The 21,311-nt window shown below is 42.2% G+C and overlaps 5 protein-coding genes and 1 long non-coding RNA gene across 9 annotated transcripts; 4 read left to right on the plus strand and 2 right to left on the minus strand.

Annotated features, from left to right (window-relative positions):
- Window positions 1-2,973: 2,973 nt before the first annotated feature.
- On the plus strand, window positions 2,974-3,702 carry LOC9272484 (uncharacterized). Its single transcript, XM_015794151.3, has one exon. It carries the CDS (start codon window positions 3,067-3,069, stop codon window positions 3,607-3,609), a length of 543 nt encoding a protein of 180 aa, XP_015649637.1. The 5' UTR covers window positions 2,974-3,066; the 3' UTR covers window positions 3,610-3,702.
- Window positions 3,703-4,673: 971 nt separating this feature from the next.
- On the minus strand, window positions 4,674-5,623 carry LOC112939859 (uncharacterized). Its single transcript, XR_003243748.2, has 2 exons — window positions 5,482-5,623; window positions 4,674-4,924 (listed from the first exon to the last, which is right to left on the minus strand). It is a non-coding gene; the product is annotated as an uncharacterized lncRNA (long non-coding RNA).
- A 2,296-nt stretch (window positions 5,624-7,919) lies between these two features.
- Window positions 7,920-11,809, minus strand: LOC4346194 (methionine aminopeptidase 2A). 4 transcript variants are annotated; one of them, XM_015792878.3, is made up of 13 exons: window positions 11,669-11,809; window positions 11,353-11,470; window positions 10,716-10,851; window positions 10,546-10,585; window positions 10,363-10,470; window positions 10,071-10,170; window positions 9,832-9,977; window positions 9,646-9,737; window positions 9,438-9,532; window positions 9,018-9,114; window positions 8,785-8,928; window positions 8,347-8,564; window positions 7,920-8,248 (listed from the first exon to the last, which is right to left on the minus strand). In XM_015792878.3, the coding sequence occupies exons 2-13, from the start codon at window positions 11,425-11,427 to the stop codon at window positions 8,138-8,140; spliced, it is 1,362 nt and encodes a 453-aa protein (XP_015648364.1). In that variant the 5' UTR covers window positions 11,428-11,470; window positions 11,669-11,809; the 3' UTR covers window positions 7,920-8,137. The 4 variants fall into 4 exon arrangements, with proteins under 4 accessions (XP_015648364.1, XP_015648363.1, XP_015648362.1 ...); XM_015792877.3 differs by having other exon boundaries at window positions 10,546-10,591; XM_015792876.3 differs by having other exon boundaries at window positions 11,596-11,809.
- Window positions 11,810-12,029: 220 nt separating this feature from the next.
- LOC4346195 (large ribosomal subunit protein uL30z) lies at window positions 12,030-13,752 on the plus strand. The gene is made up of 4 exons (XM_015794927.3): window positions 12,030-12,396; window positions 12,535-12,672; window positions 12,786-12,888; window positions 13,383-13,752. The coding sequence occupies exons 1-4, from the start codon at window positions 12,107-12,109 to the stop codon at window positions 13,596-13,598; spliced, it is 747 nt and encodes a 248-aa protein (XP_015650413.1). The 5' UTR covers window positions 12,030-12,106; the 3' UTR covers window positions 13,599-13,752.
- Window positions 13,753-14,716: 964 nt separating this feature from the next.
- Window positions 14,717-17,099, plus strand: LOC4346196 (disease resistance protein RGA2). Its single transcript, XM_015794925.3, has 2 exons — window positions 14,717-16,188; window positions 16,622-17,099. Exons 1-2 carry the CDS (start codon window positions 14,754-14,756, stop codon window positions 16,645-16,647), a joined length of 1,461 nt encoding a protein of 486 aa, XP_015650411.1. The 5' UTR covers window positions 14,717-14,753; the 3' UTR covers window positions 16,648-17,099.
- Window positions 17,100-17,250: 151 nt separating this feature from the next.
- LOC136351358 (disease resistance protein TAO1-like) lies at window positions 17,251-20,703 on the plus strand. Its single transcript, XM_066303358.1, has 4 exons — window positions 17,251-18,939; window positions 19,259-19,327; window positions 19,518-19,800; window positions 20,332-20,703. Exon 1 carries the CDS (start codon window positions 17,984-17,986, stop codon window positions 18,623-18,625), a length of 642 nt encoding a protein of 213 aa, XP_066159455.1. The 5' UTR covers window positions 17,251-17,983; the 3' UTR covers window positions 18,626-18,939; window positions 19,259-19,327; window positions 19,518-19,800; window positions 20,332-20,703.
- Window positions 20,704-21,311: the final 608 nt, after the last annotated feature.

Below are 21,311 nucleotides of genomic sequence, written 5' to 3' on the forward strand. Positions count from 1 at the left end.
ACGACGACGAGGAGGACGCGCGCGAGTGCCTGGAGATCGCCGGCGAGGTGTTCCCGCTGATGGAGGAGAGGACGGTGCCGGCGGCGCTCCACGACGGCGGCGGCGTCCGCGAGGCGGTGCGGTGCGTGGAGTACGTCGACGACGACGGGGCCGTGCTGCTGCTCACGGTGACGACGGAGAAGGAGGTGGCGGTGGTCGACGGCGGCGAGGTGCGGGTGGTCGACGGCGGCGGCGGCTACTACGACCCCGACTCCGGCACGGTGGAGCACGTGGTGGACGTGGAGGTGGAGGGCGCACGTGAGGCGTACGTGCTGCTCGTCTCCGTTCGCGAGGAGCTCAACCGCATCGTTCGCATCAAGAGGCTCAACTGGTCATTCCTACGCCGTAATTTCTGAAACCATTGGGGAAAAAAATTCCGATGATGTACATGGATGCCCATTACGTACAAGTGATGATAGATGTTAGCAATGAGCTATGTATGAGCCAAATTTTTGTATTTGGATAGATTGTGCTTGGTGTGAAATTTGTAACAAGTATTTGTGCATCAAATCCCTGTATTGATTTTCAGATAAATTAATAACAACGATCAACACAGAGTTTCAGATATTTTTTGTGTCCATATCAAACCATCTAGTTGGATGGAAATAAAATGTACTCCTAAATAAAAAGAGTTGTCTGACAATTTGATCCATCCATATTCTGAATGTGTCTCAACGAACTGAGCATGCCATGGCATGCATCATGGCAGGATCATGCATGAACCGAACAAACCCTTATGCTTCTGCAGTTCTGCTTCTGAACGAGATCATATCATAGACATCTAACGTCCATTTTCAGTCAGCAGTTATGAATCATCACCAACTGTTTGCACAGGAGTATAGTTGCAAAGGAGTAAAGCTCAGGGGCTCAATATTGGATCAGAGCTTACCTATACTTTACTACTAGCTCCAATCTTACTTATAACTAGTATAAGCTCTAAGATCGCAAAATCTAAACCGACAGCGCTCTCGATTTAGTGTTAAAAGAGCGATGCATTCATACGTGAGAAAAGGTCCAGTGCTATAGTACGTGAGAGAAGGTCCAGTGTTGCTAGTATAGTTACGTGAGAAAAGGTCCAGTTGTTACTAGTGCACACAATGCATGTCTATTTTTTTTTTATAGAATTTTCTCTCAAATTACTTATCCGATCTACAATCCAATTACACAATTGTGTTCATTGCAATTAAATCTTCAGAACAAGATCTTACATGATTATATTACGATGAAATAAAATTATATTTGTAAATTACTTTTATTACATATGTAAGTTACTTTTATCATATGTTTGACTAAATTACTTCTTAGACATATAAAAGTAAATTCAATAAAGTCTAAAAGTAATTTACATATATTATAAAAAGTAACTTAAAATAAAACGGAAGTAACTTTGTCACGACATTAGAAGTAAATTTGTTGTAGGGATAAAAATATGACTATCTAGAAATTAAATTTAATCAGCACAGATCAACACATGAAAGTTTAACAATTTTTAAAAATAACTTCAATGTTAAATGGAAGTAACTTTTGCATGGTTCAGAAGTAACTCTCTATAAATATATCTTAAAAACAATATGTGATTTAAAAGATATAAGTTATTAAAGAGATTAAAAAAGATACATACTATTGCATTTTTCAAGTTGAAATGAGACACTAGAAGGAATACAAACCGGCTACCACTAGCTGTGTAGTCACGTCCAAAATAAAAAAAAAGGCATGCATTAAAGTTATTTTTTTGTTATAAGTTACTTCTATAATATATGTAAATTACTTTTAGGCTTTATTGAATTTACTTTTATATATCCAAGAAGTAATTTAGTGAAATCTAAAAGTAATTTAGATATATTATAAAAGTAATTTATATTTTTTTATCAAAATATAATCATGTGAGATCTTGTTATAAAGATTTACTGCCTCCGTTTTTTAATAGATGACACCGTTGACTTTTTCTCACATGTTTTATCATTTGTCTTATTCAAAGATTTTATGCAAATATATAAGATATAAATCACACTTAAAGTACTATGAGTGATAAAACAACTCATAACAAAATAAATTATAATTACGTAAATTTTTTGAATAAGACGAATGGTCAAACATGTAAAAAAAAGTCAATGGCATCATCTATTAAAAAACGGAGGGAGTAATTATTACGAACACAACGGTGTAATCGGATCGTCGATCGAATGAGTAGTTTAAGAGAAAATTTTATTTGAAATATATGTGGATAGGGTCTAACATAGATGGAGCTACCACTACCTGTATAGTCACGTCCCTCTAAGATGTGTACTTCCAATGTTAAATCACCATCTTTCTATCTATATGACCTTTTTAATATTCTGCACGGTTTGGGTTTGGATAATTGGGTTCAAAAAGAAAAAAAATCCACAATAAATTTCATAGCAAAAGATTGGATTCCACGAAAAATAAATGCACACAAACATTTGGGTTCCTGAGGAAAATACAATGAAGTCCTCAAGAAAATTGGAATTTCTAGGGGGTGAAGGCAATAAATTCATTAAAGATACATACACTAAATTCTTCCAAATAGTATTAAATTCCTCAAATTGGATGCTCAAAGGCATTACTCCTATTTGGATTCCATAAGAGCAGGTACAATAGCAGGCTATAAGCTGGCTATAACCATATATCGAGAAAAAAAGAGAAGAGAGAAGAAAGCGGGCTACAGATTTGTAGTCGGCTGTAACACGGACTCCAAGATATTATGTGTGTATGAGAGGTGGGACCAGGTATTAATGATGTAGTATATTTTTATAGTTAGCTATTGTATGAATAGACTATTAGATTGACTATAGATGTTTTGGAGTCAGTAGTTGGCTATACTATTGACCTTGCTCTAAGGGAAAAAAACATTAAATGCTTCAATTAATGAGTTTTTTTATATTTGGGATTCTTTTCAAAGCCTATATATACACAAACTAGCTAGAACACTCATAGCAAAATCAACAAACACAAGAACTAGAGTAATTAATCAAGGAGTTCATCGATCAAACTGAGTTGGGTTCAGCAATGGCGAGACCAGCTGCTGCCGTCACCGTCCTCCTCGCCGTCGTCGTCCTCGTCTCCGTCGCCGCCTCCCTCCCCTCCGCCGTCGTCGGCGACGCCCGCTTCGTCGCCCGCACGTGCAAGCGCACCAACCACACCGAGTGCGTGAAGATGCTCAGCGCCGACCGGCGGAGCGCCAGGGCCACCACCGTGCACCAGCTCGCCGGCATCGCGGTCGACATCGCCGCCGCCACCGTGAAGTCCAGCGCCGCCGCCGTGTACGGCAAGTTCCTGGAGAATCACGGCCAGGTCCTCGAGCTGACGCTGCTCGAGTGCTGGTGGATGTACGACCTCGCCGCCGGCGAGGCCCAGGCGGCGGTCGACGCCTACAGCTCCGGCGGCGCGTACCTCGACGTGGTCAGGCACCAGCTGGCCGGTTACTACGCCGGGATCATGTGCGACAACATGATCGTCCGCCGCTCGAAGGTCTCTCCGGTGGCCGACATCGACAGGACGACGGCGACGCACTGTAACATCGCCGTCGATCTCATCGGGCTGCTTTACTAACTGAAAGTTTATAGGATTGTTTTACCTCCTGTAAAATAAAATAAAGTGGTAACCTTTCAAAGACAATGAAAAATGGCAGTTTGAAGTTACAAATTGTGCATTTCGATATAGTGAAAGATTTTCATGCCCAAAGTACAACTTCATCACAAAAGAAATCACAGAGTCAGATTTTGCGAGCGCCGTCGGCTGATTTTGCTGATTGGTGGCTTACAGCCCAAAAATCTGTTGCTAAGGTTGACGATAAAACATTGATGCGGGGGTGATCCTTGTAACCTGGTTGATTTGGAAAGAGTGAAACACAAGGGTGTTCGAAGGGATCGTGGCAACGGTTCCATGGGGGATGAACAGGAGACTTGCATAGCTGCAGGACTTGGGGCGGATGAATGAGAGACTTGGATAGCTGCACGACTTGTTAACCTCATATGTCACTCTGTAACAACTCATTCTGTGAGATTTTAGCTTTCTTTTTATGTCTATAATGGTGGTGCATTGACGTACCGCGCTACCTTGTACATTCCCTTTTTTACTCTTAATATACATCGGCCAGCTATTCGCCGGCCCATCGAAAAAAAACAGAGAAAGTTAGATTTCTCTCAATAGCCGATGTTTGCCTTAGATTATTGTTATGGATTATCTACTTAAATATATGAATAAATTAAATAGTTTTTAGAAATAAATTTAATAAATAGCTTAAAATAAGCAGTCTAAGTGAAGTACTTTTAAGAAAATATATTTTTAAAACATGGAGCAAAGTAATCCATTTCACAGTCCGGTAAATAAACTAAAAACACGGCCAAAGTAGCTTCAATTCTTCCAGTGAGAATCAAGGATTTAATAGCTACTTATATTATCCATGCATGATTCACAAGTTAAACAAAGAATCAAAGATGAAGCACTGTAGCCCGTCTATGAACCATGATTGAGATCCCAGAATATATGGCAGGGTGATACGTGACAGCAGCACAGGACGATTTTATATCGCATTTGATCACCTTCATCCCAGAAGGTACTTTGACAAAAAAAAAAGCTTCATTCAGTGCAATGTAAACTGTAAGAGAGAAATCTTATCCAGAAAGCAGTTTATTTCTAAAATAAGCTGAAAATCTGCTGGGTTAAAATAAGCTGAAAATCTGCATCACAGAACTGTGGCAAAAGACACCTTTTCTCCAAAGCGGAGATTACAGATCAAGAACAGGCAGGTCTAATTTGCTTAGGAGTCCAAAAGATTCAACACATTGCATGAACTGCTAACAGACAGAAACTTGGACACTAAAGATGTTGCCTTTGTGTCTTCAGACCTCCTGGATGCTCAAACCTGGACCAAGGAATGCAAAGTCATCAAATGCAAAACTTTGGTACATGAAAAAAAAAACTCTGCATTCACAAAACAAAACAGACAGCTCAAATAGCTTCTTGGTCAGAACAGTGAAGGACCATACAAAACGAGACAGAGAACAAAAGGTGACAGCCTTTTGTGTCTGAAACGACCATAGTCCACGTCCCTCAAATCTCATAGCTACTGCCCATCACTGATGAACTTAAAAATTGAACTAGTTTTGACAAGCCACATGCATCATAAGAATTAAAAGGATGGCTTAAAGCTAAAACTAATTGCAAATCCATCTTAGGTCCAAACAATTTATCTTCATGGGGACATCCCAAATAACAAAGGTGAAATATCATAATATTTTATATTGTACAGTTGTCCCTCGGATCTCATAGCTATTATTGACCATCACTGATGATTCTTGATAATGGTTTTAGCCACAAGCCATCCAATTGTCAAAATGGTCAGACAGAAGGCTTGAAGCTAAAACCAGACACCAAACATCTTTGGACCAAAACTTTATCTTCGCTAGGGCATCAACTTACCAGACACTTTCTGTGAACCTGGTGGGAGAAATTGCTTCAACTTGTTTGCATTCTCAGCACCAAAGACCTTGGATACTTCATTAAGATGTTGCCTTTGTATCTTTATACCTCTTGGACGCTCAGACATGGATCAATGAAAACAAAATTATCAGATGCAGAAATTTATATAAAGAAAATCTCTACATCATTAAAAACATCTCTATTTTTAAAAAAAAAACAGAATTGACAGCTCAAATAGTTTCTTGATCTGCTAATAGTTTTTTTTTTGTCTGAAAAAACCATAACCCATATCCCTCGGATCTCATAGCTATTGCCAATCACTGATGAACTTAAAAGCGTAACCTAGTTTTAACCAAAAGCCACACACATCATATGAATTAGGAAGGATGGCTTGAAGCTAAAACTAATTGCAAATCCATATTTGGTACAAAGTTTTTATCTTCCTTGGGGACAGCTCCAATAACACATCCAGTTCAAGAGAAACCAAGGATAACAAAGAACTGAGATACCAGAATGTGTTGACATCTCCAATAACACATCCAGTTCAATAGGAACCAAGGATAACAAAGAATTGAGATACCAGAATATGTTGTACTGTAGGGTTGTCCCTCAGATCTCATAGCTATTATTGGCCATCATTGATGATTCTTGATAATGGTTTTAGCCACAAGCCATCCGTGTCAAAATGGTATGACAGAGGGCTTGAAGCTAAAACCAGAGAATAATCATCTTTGGAGCAAAATTTTATCGTCACTGGGACATCAACCAACAGATATAAGCAATACCAGCATTATAAACAACAAACATATTGGAACAAAGCATCATGTTGCAGAGAAAGAATGCCCATCAATAAGAAGAACAAAATTGTAAGCAAGATTTATACCAGCACAAACTACTCAGATACCCAAACAGAAATGAGATAGTGCTAAACAGAACTAGAGCCACTTTTTACAAACCTGGTGGGATAAATTGCTTCAACCTGTTTGCCTTCTCAGCTCGAAGGTGCAGAGGGTGTACATGTACTTGGAGCAGCCGACCTTGAACTTGAAAACATCTTTGCTCCTCTTGATGTTCACTGAACGAGCATCCTTCTTCTCACAGTGAGAAAGAAGTCCTTGACCTCACGAATCTGCTTTGGCTACGGAATCATAATAATTGTTTAGTTTAGAGTTTAGACACAGGATGACAGTAGATAACAAATTAATCGGCTCCATTCTAGCATCATATCACATTTGAAATTTACATGCACATCAAGGAAACCACGCAAGCAGTAGCATGAAGAAAATAAATGTTCCATGACAGGGATATTGGGAAAACATAACTAGTCCTGGTGAGCATACAGAAATCCTACCTACAAACTAGGTAAACGGGTGTAGATTACACAACCTGGAATTCATTTCCAGTCAATATACCACTTAACAATTGCTATATTACAGTAATCTGGGATGAACTAAACTTCAGAGCCTGATAAAATTATTACTTCCTCCGTTTTAAATTGTAAGACTTTCTAGCACTGCCCATATTCATATAGATGTTAATGAATCTAAAATATATGTCTAGATTCATTAACATCTATATAAATGCAGGCAGTGCTAGAAAGTCTTACATTATGAAACGGAGGGAGTAATAGAAAACGGAACACGGTAGCGATGGGCAACCACTGCAAGCAAAAACTACCAAGCACTCGTTCCTCAAATTGAACCTAGCAATAGAATAACAAGTGGCACATATCAACCAATTACAGATTTACAGGAAAGTTACGGAACATCATAAACTGAAGCAACAGCCAACTCAAAATCTCCTCCCACATTCCTGTCACCATAACGGAACAGAGTGCCACAGACAAAGCGGCATCTCCTCAGCAGCGTAATATCCAAGCTACATGCCGCACAAAGCAAGATCAAACGCAGCTCTCCTTCACACCATCCCGGATCTTGAGACCGATCTGGCATGAGTAACACCTACCCGCACTTTGGCGGTAGAAACCGGCTACGCTAGGGAGAAGGGGAAGGATCAGAAGGAATAGTTACCATCTTCCACGCGAGTCCCTAGAGCCAACGGATGTTCCTCTCGCGCGGCCGCGGCGGCGGCGGCAGCGGCGACGACGAGGCGGCGGCGGCGGGGAGGGAAGACACACTTTATATTGAGCTGGTAACCCTTAGTTAAATGCGCGCGAGTTTTCAGGAGATGCCCCCATCACTCGCTGCAGGTGGGCCTAGGCATAGAAGGGCTCCAATTAGATGGGCTAAGCTTTCGTTCATGGGCTTTAATATGGGCCTCCTCTTTCAAGCTTCTTCTCTTCTATTGTAAATTTGCTATTGCATTTTTCTCTGGAAACTCTATTACTTTTTGCCAACATATCAGAATTAGATGGTAATCCTACATACCAATAAACCAAAATACAACAGATTGGCACATTTCCAGCAAAATGAAGACTATGCTTCGAAATAGTATCAAGCTTCCACTAAAAATTATTTAAAGAGTACCAACTGCCAAGTGGTAAGCAGCAGCAGCAACAAACGGTGCTTACTGCACATTATTTATCTTATGATAGTGATATCATATGATACATACAACAGTGTATACAGGTTTCCCAAAATAAAAAATGGCGAGCAATGATCTCACAAAACCAGTACAAGAGGGACAGCCATTGCAATCAATAATCATCACCTCTGGATATGACTTCCTTGCAGGTTGGCCGGAGCAAAATGGTGTGTTCAGATTGTGACACATAGCTTCCCCTCACATCACACATTGGAGGACATGGCTGCCAACAATTAAAGCATACAACTATGAGCAACCACGAATATGGTTATGGCAAGGCCTACAACAATATTGGAGTAGAGAATGGACTTCTATACATACCTCAACAATGCCAGCATCGCACAGATTTTTCAGTGCCATGAGGTACTTGGTCTCACCAAGCCGGTCCAGATACCTCCGGCAGAAGGCAAGTGTTCCGAAATTGTTGTTTATCGTCACAAGTAGTTGCTTAGCTTTTGCTGCCCTCAAAGGTACATGGCCAACATCAAAGTTCTTCATATAATGGCTGCATTCTAAGTCTTCCCTGACATATCCCTTTCCTGCAAACATTATGACAGACAGTAAGCATAAAATTCTTCAAGAACTTCAACATATAGAGGCCGGATTGATATACATTATTTAAAAAAAGATAATTTCAACACTTGAAAACTTCTACACTTTAGCCAAGGAGGGTCATATTAGTAGTTACTTGTTATATTTGATGCAAAACTGAATTTCAACTATTAGTAATGTGACAACCTAAGCTATAGATTGACATACCTGTAGATCCAAAAGTTTCAATGGCATAAAATTCCCCCTCCTCCATCTTTGTTTGTTCACCACCTTTCACAACTGGAACTGATTTCCCAAAATGGATTTGGTATGGCCCAATGCCGTGTCCATTGAGGTTCCGCACACTTTTTACTGCCGCATAGCAATAATTTAATTTGCGTTGTCAACTTATCACTTTACGTTACCAGTGTGAAATGGGAAAAAGATGCACTAGCACTAACCTTGGAATACTTTTCCATTAATTTCAACCTCATATGATTCCATGACTTCTTGAATTGCTGCGCCAACATCACATAGCCGTGCATCTATTCCAGCTTCCTAAAATGAAGGGAACAACCAAAACACTACTGAAGTACAATGGTAGATTCTATTACAATTTAGAGAAAATAAAACAATAGATTCATTATACATCCATCAAATCAGTAGTGAAGAACACCATGCAATAACTAGCCAAAAAAACTGTATAAATGCTACACAACAATTTGACTAACAGTTTAATGAACAACTATGAATGGATTCCGTTAAAACAAGCCCTTAACAAGTGACATGACAAAGGTGTTTTCTTAAGGGGCCATTTCCAAGCCCATTGATTTGCTATATTGAGGGCTTCAGAAAATGCACAGAAAAGTGTAGAGAATTACCTTAACACCAGCATTTGTGGCATCTCTTGATGCTTGAAGCAATGGATCAAACATGGGATTGAATGCAACAGTGAATGCGCTATCAACTATGTACCCTGAGAAGAATCGAAATACCAAATTATTTTTGGCAGTAGAAAAGGTGTGACTTTATACTTTCAAGGACAAAGCCACAAAAAACTCTGACGCGTATAACAAACAATATACATACCATTTATATGTGTCCCAAAATCCAGCTTCATCACATCATCATATTGTAGTACAGTTTTATCACCACCATTTGGAGTCCAGTGAGCTGCAACACTAAGCATTGCATTTTTGTTTTCGTTAGTTTCATAAGGGAATGCAGAGTAAGGAACTTACGAAGTACTAAATGTAAAATACTGGAATACCGTACCAATTCAAGGAGCATCCTGTTGGAAAGGCAATACCAGCTTCCAATCCATTCTCCTTGATAAGTTTCCTGACCATGTTTTCCAAAGTTTCACATAGATCAATCATTAGCATCCCGGGCTTCAAAATGCTTCTCATATACTTCCGGACCTAGCAAACCACAACATATGTTTCAGAGTTGTAACATATAGAGCATATTCAAATGAATTCGCAAATATTCAAAGATATCAATAAATTTTAAACCTGTCTATGAACTTCTGCTGCCCGACGAACAGCATTGTACATTGGCTTTTGCAATCTTTCCAGTTCCCGCTTTTCTTCACTAGTTGTCCTCCATAAGTTACTGATGAGCAATAGCACAATTAATTTATGCAAACATATGCTCACTGTTATTACAGTCCATTGAATTTGCCATTAGGAATTTTTAGAGGTGAAAATGGCTAAGAAATTAGTGTGCCAGGTTTGCTATTATATACAAATTTTATGAGGATTGCGTAAAAAAAAACAAATTTTATGAGGATAAATGCATACTTACTCATCCTTATAGTGTTGGATCTCACCCTCAGGAAATTCTCCTGATGGGAAGAGTTCATCAACAGGGATCGATGGAGGATCTGTCTGCTGAAGAGGTCCCTTCTTCTTTCTACAGAATAAATAAATTAAAGCATGGTTCTAAAAAGAAAAGGAACAGTAATGGCTTAATTTAACATAAACTTACTTCGCTTTGCTTTTCTTCTTTTTCTTCTTGGCAGCTATTACTGTTCCTTGCAATGAGATTATTTTAACTTGGAATGAGATTATTTAATAGCAAGTGCTAAAGAGAATTGCAAAAGCTTCAACTCTAGCTGAGGAACTCAGCAATAAGAGCTTGCAAGTCAGAGTTGTCACCTTGTGCTCCATCTTGAGACGGATAGTCCACTTCTGCATCATCATCATTTTCTGGTGGTGAGTACGGAGCTCCTTTGCTATCTGCAACTTTGCTTGCTTTTAATGAGGCCTCCTGTGTTTCAAAACCGACTTCCTCCTGCAGCCAAAGAAGTAATAATAATGTTAACTTAATAGAAAGTAAATTTATAGAAAGGCAATGAGCCAAGGACCAATGAAAAGATGGAAGCCATGAGAGGTTCAGCTATCCTAGAAACCAAATGTCATTTACTATTAGGTGGAGTATTGAAATCATACATATAGCTTTCAAACTCCTGGTATGGAAATGGTACCTCTGATCTCTAACAAAAAAGATTAGCAAACAGGCCATTGGTAACAACTTACAAGGATATATTAAGGTAAACTATGAACATAACCAAACTAACAATATCAATAAATGAGAACACTGCAAACACTGAATAACAGGTTAATTCTAAACGGCATTCGCATCATTGTCTGGCACCCAATTTTCAAAAGTTACACATCTATTATCACGGTATCACCTATGGAACATGGTAGTGCAAAGCATGGTCAGCAGTATTGCTTAGTGCACAAAACAATTTAATTCACGCCAAAGATGAAACTAGTGCAGCACACCTACTTTGGTTTCTTGATTTTGTCCGATACATAAAGCCTCCATCTCCTTGATTGCCACATCAACAGAACCGCGAACCATATTGCACGAATAAATTATCAAAATCCAATAAATTATTACAAGCCTGAATGACACAGCAAGAAGAACATAAGCATCAGTATTCAGTACACCCAAAATTCCAAGCACAACTAAATCACAGGACATCACCGAGTGCACTTATTCGCCATTCCACTCAGAAAATAAGCGCACCTTCTAGAATCAACACGAAAAGCTCGTGGCCATGGCGCGGCGGCGACCATAGACCACCCCTCACATGACATACCTTCCTTAGTACAGGCTAGAGGGGAGGTGGGGGGGGGCGACTCGCGAGTTCGCCGGAAGAGCCGCCGGCGATCGCCCGCCGACTGAAGAGCAGGAGAGAGCGGCGGAGGCGTGGCTCGCCGCCGCTGCCTTTGAGTGAGTCGTCGTCTTGAGTCACGACGACTGTTCTTGTACGTGTCATCGCCGCCGACCCAACCTGACCGGCACTACAACTGGGCCACACCAACCAGCAAGAAAAAGCCCAACAGGCCCACTACAACTGGGCCACACATCATTAATGGGCCTAAACTTTCGTGAGCCCGGCCCAGTAAGAGATGAAAAGGCCATAATAAGACGGTGAGACCCAGACACCGCCGATCCCCGAAACCCTTCTCCCTCGCGTCGTTCCGCCGCCGCCGCCGTCGTCCAGGGCGAAGCTTGCGTAGAGATAGCGGCGACGATGATGGCGGAGGAGGGGACGCAGCAGCTGCCGTACGTGCGGGAGACGGTGCTGAAGAAGCGGAAGGTGAACGAGGACTGGGCGGTCAAGAACCGGGAGCGGAAGGCGGCCAAGAGGCAGCGCCGCCGCGACGACGGCAAGGGCGCCATCAAGAGGCCCGAGGACTTCGTCAGGGAGTTCCGCAACAAGGAGCTCGACTTCGTCCGGATGAAGACCCGCCTCAAGGTCCGCAAGCTCCCCCCCGCCGAGACCCTCAACTCCAAGCTCGTCTTCGCGATTCGCATCCCTGGGTCAGTATTATTACTGTATTTTAGCAGCAGTACAAGTGATGAGGAGTTCTTGTTTTTGTTTCTGCAAGGTTTGTCTCTTTTCATTGGTGATGATTGCGGTTCACAATTTTAACAATTTTGTTTGTGTGTAATCTGCAGCACAATGGACTTGCATCCACACATGAGGAGGATTTTGCGCAAGCTGCGGCTGACGCAGGTCCTCACCGGCGTGTTCCTCAAGGCCACTGACGCTACTATGAAGAGGCTTCTTGTTGTGGAGCCGTTTATCACTTATGGGTAACTGAACTCAAACATGCTTCTCTATTAACAGTTCTTTTGTACAAAAACATATTGATTTGTCCATCTGTAGCTTGCAGTGCTGAAATTTTATTTATTGTTGTGTAATATAGGTTCCCAAATTTGAAGAATGTGAAGGATCTTATTTACAAGAAGGGCCGTGGGTTCCTGGACAAGGAACCTTTCCCTCTTACCAGCAATGATCTCATTGAGAAGGTATTGTTTTGTTACACCTTATAAAACTTGAGGTTGCACGGCATTAGTAAATTTGTCTACAACAGGCTATTTTGCAATGAGCATGGGAATTGGGCTGGCTTATTTTGGAGATATAGTTTATATAAAACCACTAGGTGTAGCGCTGTCTGAAACCTGATTCTTTAATCTCGGCTAATAGTTTTGTTGGGTTCTGGACCTCAAATTTGGCATGCTACAATACTTCATTTAGGATCAATTCCATTGTTGCATGCACTGCTTTGGTAGAGCTATTTCTGTCTCCTTCCACAAGTGTAAAAATCACTGTGGTTATGCTTTTTTTTGTGTGTTGATTATCATCTCGGTTATGTATAATTTCCCAGACATAAGATACATTTTCATCAGTCTCTAAATAAAACAAAAGGATATTTGGTTTCAGTTTTCGATGTTGAAGACAATCTCATGGTTTGGTAATGTACACTGAAATATACCCATCTGTGCTTTTTTTCTGAAAACAGGCTCTGGGAGAATATGGCATCATATGTTTGGAAGATCTTGTGCATGAAATCGCATCAGTTGGCCCACACTTCAGAGAAGCTTCAAATTTCCTCATGCCCTTCAAGCTCAAGTGTCCAGAGAGGAGGTTGCAGATGAAGAAGAAACCCTTCAAGGATGGTGGTGACTCAGGGAACCGCGAAGATAAAATCAATGAATTAATTGAGAAGTTGAATTAGTGCAGAACCTATGCCCAGTCGTAATTCATGTGCAAGGGATGGATCCGTTATACCTTGTCAGTTTTGTAATAGCCTAGCCGATTGTACCTTTATTTCTGAAAGCTTAATAGAGTGTTCATGCTCAGATTATGAAATAGCAGAATCTGTTTTCCTACCCGCCTTCTCGTTCTTAGTTTTGATGAAGTGATTCTACTGAATCTAGCTTTTGAGAACCTCTCTGACCAAGTAACTTGAGTTGGAAGGTACTACGGCATATTGTGATGAAAATGTTTCCGCCTTACTGAAACTTGTTGCTGATTATATCTGACCCAAGTGGTTTGAGATGTAAAGGTTCTCGTTATTGGGTATTCCCATGGAAATGGTTGGTTTCGTGCTCTGTTTTTTTTTGGGAGAATTCGTCATGTTTGTTTGGGATTTGTTCGTTGGAAGTATGTTTAGCAAATATTTCATCCAGACTTTGTCAAAATTTGGCCTTTGCTATTCTGAATTCTGATGCATTCGTCTCAACAGGATCATATTCGAAGCCCAGGATTTGCCGACTGCCGTGCCAGTTTGTTTCAGCAAAGTATGTTTTTGCTGATAAGAAAAGACGGCGAGGGCCGAGGAGATTTCAACGAAACTGCCAACCAAACTGGTGGATTCCACGACATGAATGCACTACGCAAAAGTTAGTCTTTTTTTTTTTTGAGAAGGACGCAAAAGTAAGTCAAGTTGTAAATTTTCTCCATATTATACTCATACGGGCCAAACATGCCCACTTGAATTACGGACCAGAGTGCCCAGAGCGCTTCATGCTTTGCCTTTCATCTTCATTCATTCCACCGTGCTTTGCAGCTGAGAACGCAACATGGCGGAATCGCTTCCCGGTGGTGCGCGGGGTGGCTGGCAAGGCGGCGAACGCGCTCGTCCAGAGCGTCACGCGCGTGTGCGGCGTCGACGGCGACCGCCGCAAGCTGGAGCGCCAGCTTCTGGCCGTCCAGTGCAAGCTGGCCGATGCCAAGGCGAAGAGCGAGACTAAGGGTGTAAGTGGGTCAGCCGCGAACCTACTTATAGGTCAAAATAAGCGGGCTCGCGGCTTATTTTAGCCTATAAGTGGGTTTCACGGGTTAGCCACTTACAACCCTAAGCGAGACCAACCCCGCCGTCAAGCGCTGGATGAAGGACCTCAAGGCTGTCGCCTACGAGGCCGACGACGTCCTCGACGACTTCGAGTACGAGGCTCTGCGCCGCGAGGTCAAGATCGGCGACTCCACCACCCGCAAGGTACTCGGCTACTTCACGCCGCATAGCCCACTCCTGTTCCGTGTTACCATGAGTAGGAAGCTGGGCGATGTCCTCAAGAAGATCAACGATCTGGTTGAAGAGATGAACAAGTTTGGCCTGATGGAGCACACAGAGGCGCCACAGCTTCCTTATCGGCTAACACACTCGGGGCTGGACGAGTCAGCAGACATATTTGGGCGAGAGCATGACAAGGAGGTGTTGGTTAAACTGATGCTGGATCAGCATGATCAACAGAATTTGCAGGTTCTCCCCATCGTGGGGATGGGCGGTTTGGGCAAGACAACGCTTGCGAAGATGGTGTACAACGATCCGATTGTCCAGAAACATTTCCAACTGAAGATGTGGCACTGTGTTTCGGAGAACTTTGAACCTATTTCTATTGTGAAATCCATCATTGAGTTGGCTACAAATAGAAAATGTGACCTACCTGACTCAATTGAGTTGTTGCGAAGGCGACTTGAAGGAGTCATTGACAGGAAAAGGTTTCTACTTGTTCTTGATGATGTATGGAATGAGGACGACAACAAGTGGAATGAACACCTAAGGCCACTTCTGAATTCTGTCGGGGGTCCAGGGAGCATTATAGTCATCACAACTCGCAATCGGCGGGTGGCATCTATAATGGAAACCCTTCAACCCTATAAGCCAGCATGTCTAAGTGAAGATGAATCATGGGAATTGTTCTCGAAGAGAGCGTTTGGTAGAGACGTACAAGAGCAAGAAGATTTGGTCACCATTGGCAAATGTATTGTACATAAATGCAAGGGGCTGCCACTTGCTCTGAAGACGATGGGCGGTCTAATGAGTTCCAAACACCAAGTCAAGGAATGGGAAGCCATCGCAAGAAGTAATATTGGTGATAGTGTCAAAGGAAAAGACGAAATCTTATCAATACTAAAATTGAGCTACAAACACTTGCCATCTGAAATGAAACAATGCTTCACCTTCTGTGCAATTTTCTGCAAGGACTATGAGATGGAGAAGGACATGTTGATCCAACTATGGATAGCAAATGGTTTTATTCAAGAAGAGGGCACAATTGAGTTGTCACAAAAAGGCGAGTTTGTTTTCAATGAGTTGGTTTGGAGATCATTTCTTCAAGATGTTAAAACAATATTATTCAGAAGCTTAGATTATGACTTTGTTGTATGTAAAATGCATGATTTAATGCATGACTTAGCAAAAGACGTTTCAAGTGAATGTGCAACTACAGAAGAACTGATTCAACAGAAAGCACCATCTGAAGATGTTTGGCATGTGCAAATATCAGAAGGTGAATTAAAACAAATCAGTGGATCATTCAAAGGTACAACATCTCTCCGCACTTTGTTGATGGAATTACCATTATACAGGGGTCTTGAAGTGTTGGAACTGAGGTCATTTTTCTTAGAAAGGTTAAAACTGAGGTCGTTGAGAGGACTGTGGTGTCACTGTAGGTACGATTCTTCTATTATCACTAGCCATCTCATAAATACAAAACAATTATGATATCTTGACCTTTCTAGGTCTAATATACATAGACTGCCAGATTCAATATGTGCATTGTATAACTTACAATCACTGAGGCTCAATGGCTGCAGCTATCTAGAATGTTTACCTGAAGGCATGGCAAATCTAAGGAAACTCAACCACCTTTATCTGTTGGGATGCGATAGATTAAAACGGATGCCCCCAAATTTTAGTCTACTGAACAATCTATTGACACTAACAACGTTTGTCGTGGACACCGATGCTGGCAGGGGAATTGAGGAGCTCAAACAGTTGAGATACCTTACCAATATGTTGGGGCTGTACAATTTGAGAAAAATAAAGAGTACATCGAACGCGAAAGAAGCCAATCTCCATCAGAAACAAGAGCTGAGTATATTACGATTATTTTGGGGCTGCATGTCATCCTACATGCCTGGAGACAAAGACAATAATGAGGAAGAAATGTTGGAATCTCTTAAACCTCACAGCAAGCTTAAAATTTTGGATTTATATGGTTATGGTGGAAGTAAAGCCTCAGTGTGGATGAGAGACCCTCAAATGTTCCGGTGCTTAAAAAGGCTCATTATTGAACGATGTCCAAGATGTAAGGACATTCCAACAGTGTGGCTATCAGCCTCTCTTGAGTATTTGTCCTTGTCTTATATGACTAGTTTGATCTCATTATGTAAGAACATTGATGGGAACACCCCAGTGCAGTTATTTCCAAAGTTGAAGGAGTTGATATTATTTGTTTTACCGAACTTGGAGAGGTGGGCAGAAAACAGTGAGGGGGAGAATAATGATGTGATCATTTTCCCGGAGCTTGAAAGCCTAGAATTGAAGAGTTGCATGAAAATTTCAAGTGTTCCGGAAAGCCCGGCTCTCAAAAGGCTGGAGGCTCTGGGGTGTCACAGCCTCTCAATTTTCTCACTTTCACATCTCACATCATTGTCTGACCTTTATTACAAAGCAGGTGATATTGACTCTATGAGGATGCCTTTGGACCCTTGTTGGGCTTCTCCCGTGAGCTTAGATGTTAGCTCACCAGCGAACATGATGGTGCCTCTGGAAGACAAGAAAAGCCGTAGACCCTTCGAAGCCCTACGGAGCTTGACTCTGCGTGGTTCTAACTGCTTCTTAGCAACGTGCAGTTTGTTTTTTGCCGGGACGGCCAAAGGTAGGCCGGCCAATTTCATTAAGATTGGGGGAAATAAAGTTTTAATTACAACGACATGAAGGATGTCGCGCCGGTCTCAGGCAAACTCAAGCCCGGAAAGAAAAAGAAAAAATGGGGCAAGTCCCGCCTCTAATCGGGATTACTCGCTAGCATGGGAAAAAATCCCTGCTGCCCTCCAAATTGCGATTTCCTCGTTGATGTCATCCGCTAGCCGGTCAACCGACTTGGCGATGTGTTGAAAGATCCTTGTATTTCGCTCTTTCCAGATAAGCCAACAAATTAGCATGAACAGACTATCGAAATCCGTCCTATACGTGTTCTGAAAACGCCGTCTTGTCGCGATCCACCAATCTGCAAGCGGCATGCCATCTTCCGCAGGGATTGCAATGTTAATGTTGTACCAACGTCTCAGCTTGCGCCAAACCGCCGCCGTATAATCACAGGACACAAGCAAATGATGGCAGTCTTCGTTCTCGCAACGTGCAGTTTGTCAAAAGTGCATCTTGGGCTCTGGGAGTGCTTTGCTTTTGTGAAGGATTTGACTGTCCATGGTTGTGATGATCTTGTGCAGTGGCCAATGGAGGAGCTCCGTTGCTTGATTTGCCTTCGACATCTGTCTTTTCGTGCATGTGGCAAGTTGGAGGGGAAGTGCAGATCATCGGATGAAGCCCTTCCGCTGCCCCAACTAGAGAGGTTTGAAGTATCGCATTGTGACAATTTACTGGACATACCCAAGATGCCGACGTCACTTGTGAATTTGGAAGTTTCACATTGCCGAAGTTTAGTGGCACTGCCTTCGCACCTGGGAAATCTGCCCAGACTCAGATCGCTTACTACGTATTGCATGGATATGCTGGAGATGCTGCCCGATGGGATGAATGGCTTCACAGCTCTTGAGGAATTGGAGATTTTTAACTGTTTACCGATAGAGAAGTTCCCTGAGGGTCTCGTTCGACGTCTCCCGGCCCTGAAATCCCTGATGATACGTGACTGTCCATTTTTGGTAAGACGCTTCCAAGAGGGTGGAGAGTATTTCGGCTTGGCACCGCATGTTAAACTGAGTCAACGACAGAAAGTACGCGGCATGATTCACTGATTCGTCATTTGCCAAATATTTCATCCAGAAGTGACTTAAATTTGTCAAACATTAGGCCATTGCTGCTGTTCTCAACTTTCTGATGCATTCGCTGGTCTAGTTTGGAGTTTTTTGTCCCGTCCCTTCACTGCCTTGCCCCTCACAAGTCACCAACGAATCTCACCTCTCGCGGACTCGCCCCGCTCTGTCCTTGCTTCCCTCCTCCGCCGCGGTGTTCAGGGCTTCAGGCGGCGGAGGAGGCGGCGGGGTGGATGGCGCCGGTGTTCGAGAGGCTGACGGGGATCCGAGCACTCGCCGACTCCGCCCGCTTCAAGGTATGCCCTCTCTTTTCCCCCTCACCTATCCATCAAGTTAGCAACCGCCGACCTGCGCGGAATTACTACTCGTTTTGCTCATTCAGTTGCGCTTGTGCTTGTGATTATTCCCCTAACCATTGATTACTCGTGCGTTTCCTAGTTATGGTAACTGCGAATCACGCGGTCGATTCAGGGGTGGATATGGAATTATTTGGGGGAAATTTCGGCTAGAAAATTTACGGGGAAAGTTGATTTCCCACCCAGCGCGTAGTACTAGCATTTACCACTAGCACTTCTTCTGCTCGTTTGATTAAAGCTGCATTTGTCTGGCTTGCAGGCGTGGTTCCTCGACCAGATTGGTGTTCTTCACCATGGGAATATGCCTTACCTGGTGCCATCCTTGCATGTATGTATCTTGGTACACACTGTATATAATTATATTCTCTAACTTATATATCCATTTCTCTTATTTTGTTCTACATCTGACTCAATGCACTGATTAAGTTATATTTGGTTGTTGCACTAGTGTTCAGTTTACTTTTTTTTCCCCTTCTCTGATGCGATGCACTGGTTAAGTTATATTTTGGTTGTTGCAGTGGGAAAGGGGCGAAGATGGTTATCATTAGCAATTCGTTAAGGAGGTCGACTGTAACCATGGAGAAGCTAGAGAGCCTTGGTTTCACAACTCGTCTTGTTTCCTCTCGGGGCCATCACTAGCGGGGAACTCACACATCAGTATCTTCACAAGAACTAAGCTTCTAGCTGTCGGTATCTTCTGCTAACAGAAGCTGCAGTGGGGTCTCCTTGAGGAATGTGGGGTGCAATAGATATTATGATCAGAATTAAAGTTGGCTTACCAGCAGTGATCTATTTAAGAAGGTATTTCTGTTGTTGCACCTTCTAAAAATTTATGTTAACCATGGAAATTTGGAACTTTCAATAACACATAGCTCTCAGTTTTTTTTTTTTTTTGCGTGGACTTATTTTGGAGGTCTAGTTTACAAAAAAAAAATTAATAAAAATAAAAATCACTAGGTGTAACAATGCCTGAAATCTGATTCTCTAATCTCAATTAATATTTTTGTTGGATTCAAGAGCTCAAATTTAAAATGCTACCAGGACTTAATTTAGGATCATCTTCATTGTCACCTGTTCGGTGGAGCAATTTTTGGTGTCCTGCCACAAGTATAAAAATCATAGTGGGTTATGCTTAAATTTTTGCATTGATAACCGTCTCGATCATTTGTAACTTCCCAGACATAAAGATGCAGTTTCTGTCTCCAAAGGAAAACAAAAAAAAGGATATTTGGTTTCCCTTTTTTTGGTGGAGTAAAGAAGATACTTCTAGCTGTTTCTCATGGTTTGGTAATGTACACTGTAACATCACCATCTGTACTTCACTGAAAACAGGCTCTAGGAGAACATGGCATCATATGTTTGGAAGATGAGCATGAAATCGCAACAGTCGGTCCACACTTCAGACAAGCTTCAAACTTCCTCATGCCCTTCAAGCTCAAGTGTCAAGAAGGAGGTTACAGATGAAGAAGAAACCCTACAAGGATGGTGGATTGGTGGTGATTTGGGAGACCGTGAAGATAAAATCAACGAATTAATTGATAAGTTAAATTAATGCAGAACATGCCCCAAATCGCCATTTGTGTGCAAGGGATGAATCCATTACCTTGTTAGCTTTGTAATAGCCTAGCCGATTGTACCTTTATTTCTGAAAGCGTACCTGAATGTTTGGGATCAGATTATGAAATAGCATAATCTGTTTTCAAACCTGCCTTCTTGTTCTTAGCTTTCAAGTGTTGTGCCGAAACTAGCTGCTGAGAACTTCTATTCTCTGACCAAGTGACTTGAGATGTGAAGGTTACAGTATCGGAGAGATTAAAGGGGACCGCGAAATGGAGCCACCACAGCGCTCCGGGGCTTTTTTGGCTGGCGTGTTCGCTTCCGGTGATATCCACGTCACCCTGCGCTGGAGCTGGCAATTTTGCAAAAAAACCCTCGCTTTCTTTGATAATCATTCCTAACTGCCTGGTCGTACTTCTCTGTATTTTGTATTCTTACGTAGTGGTCCTCTATGTACTGGTATTATTATATGTGAAAGAGAAGAAATTCCGAATATAGGGGGCGCGCTCTAAAACAAGAAAGTAAGAGGGTTTTCTTGCAAAAGAAAACATCCCCATCCTCCATCCCCTCGCTTGTCCGAAACCCTAGCCGCCATTGTACCCCACCCTTCTCTCGATTGCTCTTTCCCTGCCTTTGCGGCGCCGCCGGTGCTGCATCGTCTTCCCTCCCCCTCACCCGCTTCTCCTCACCGCAGATGACATCCCTCGCGCTCTCCCCCGCCTTCCTCCATCTCCTGGGCTCCTGGCGCTCCCCCC

The sequence above is a fragment of the Oryza sativa genome, chromosome 8 (genome assembly GCF_034140825.1).
Source record: "Oryza sativa Japonica Group chromosome 8, ASM3414082v1".
Classification (NCBI taxonomy): Eukaryota; Viridiplantae; Streptophyta; class Magnoliopsida; order Poales; family Poaceae; genus Oryza; species Oryza sativa.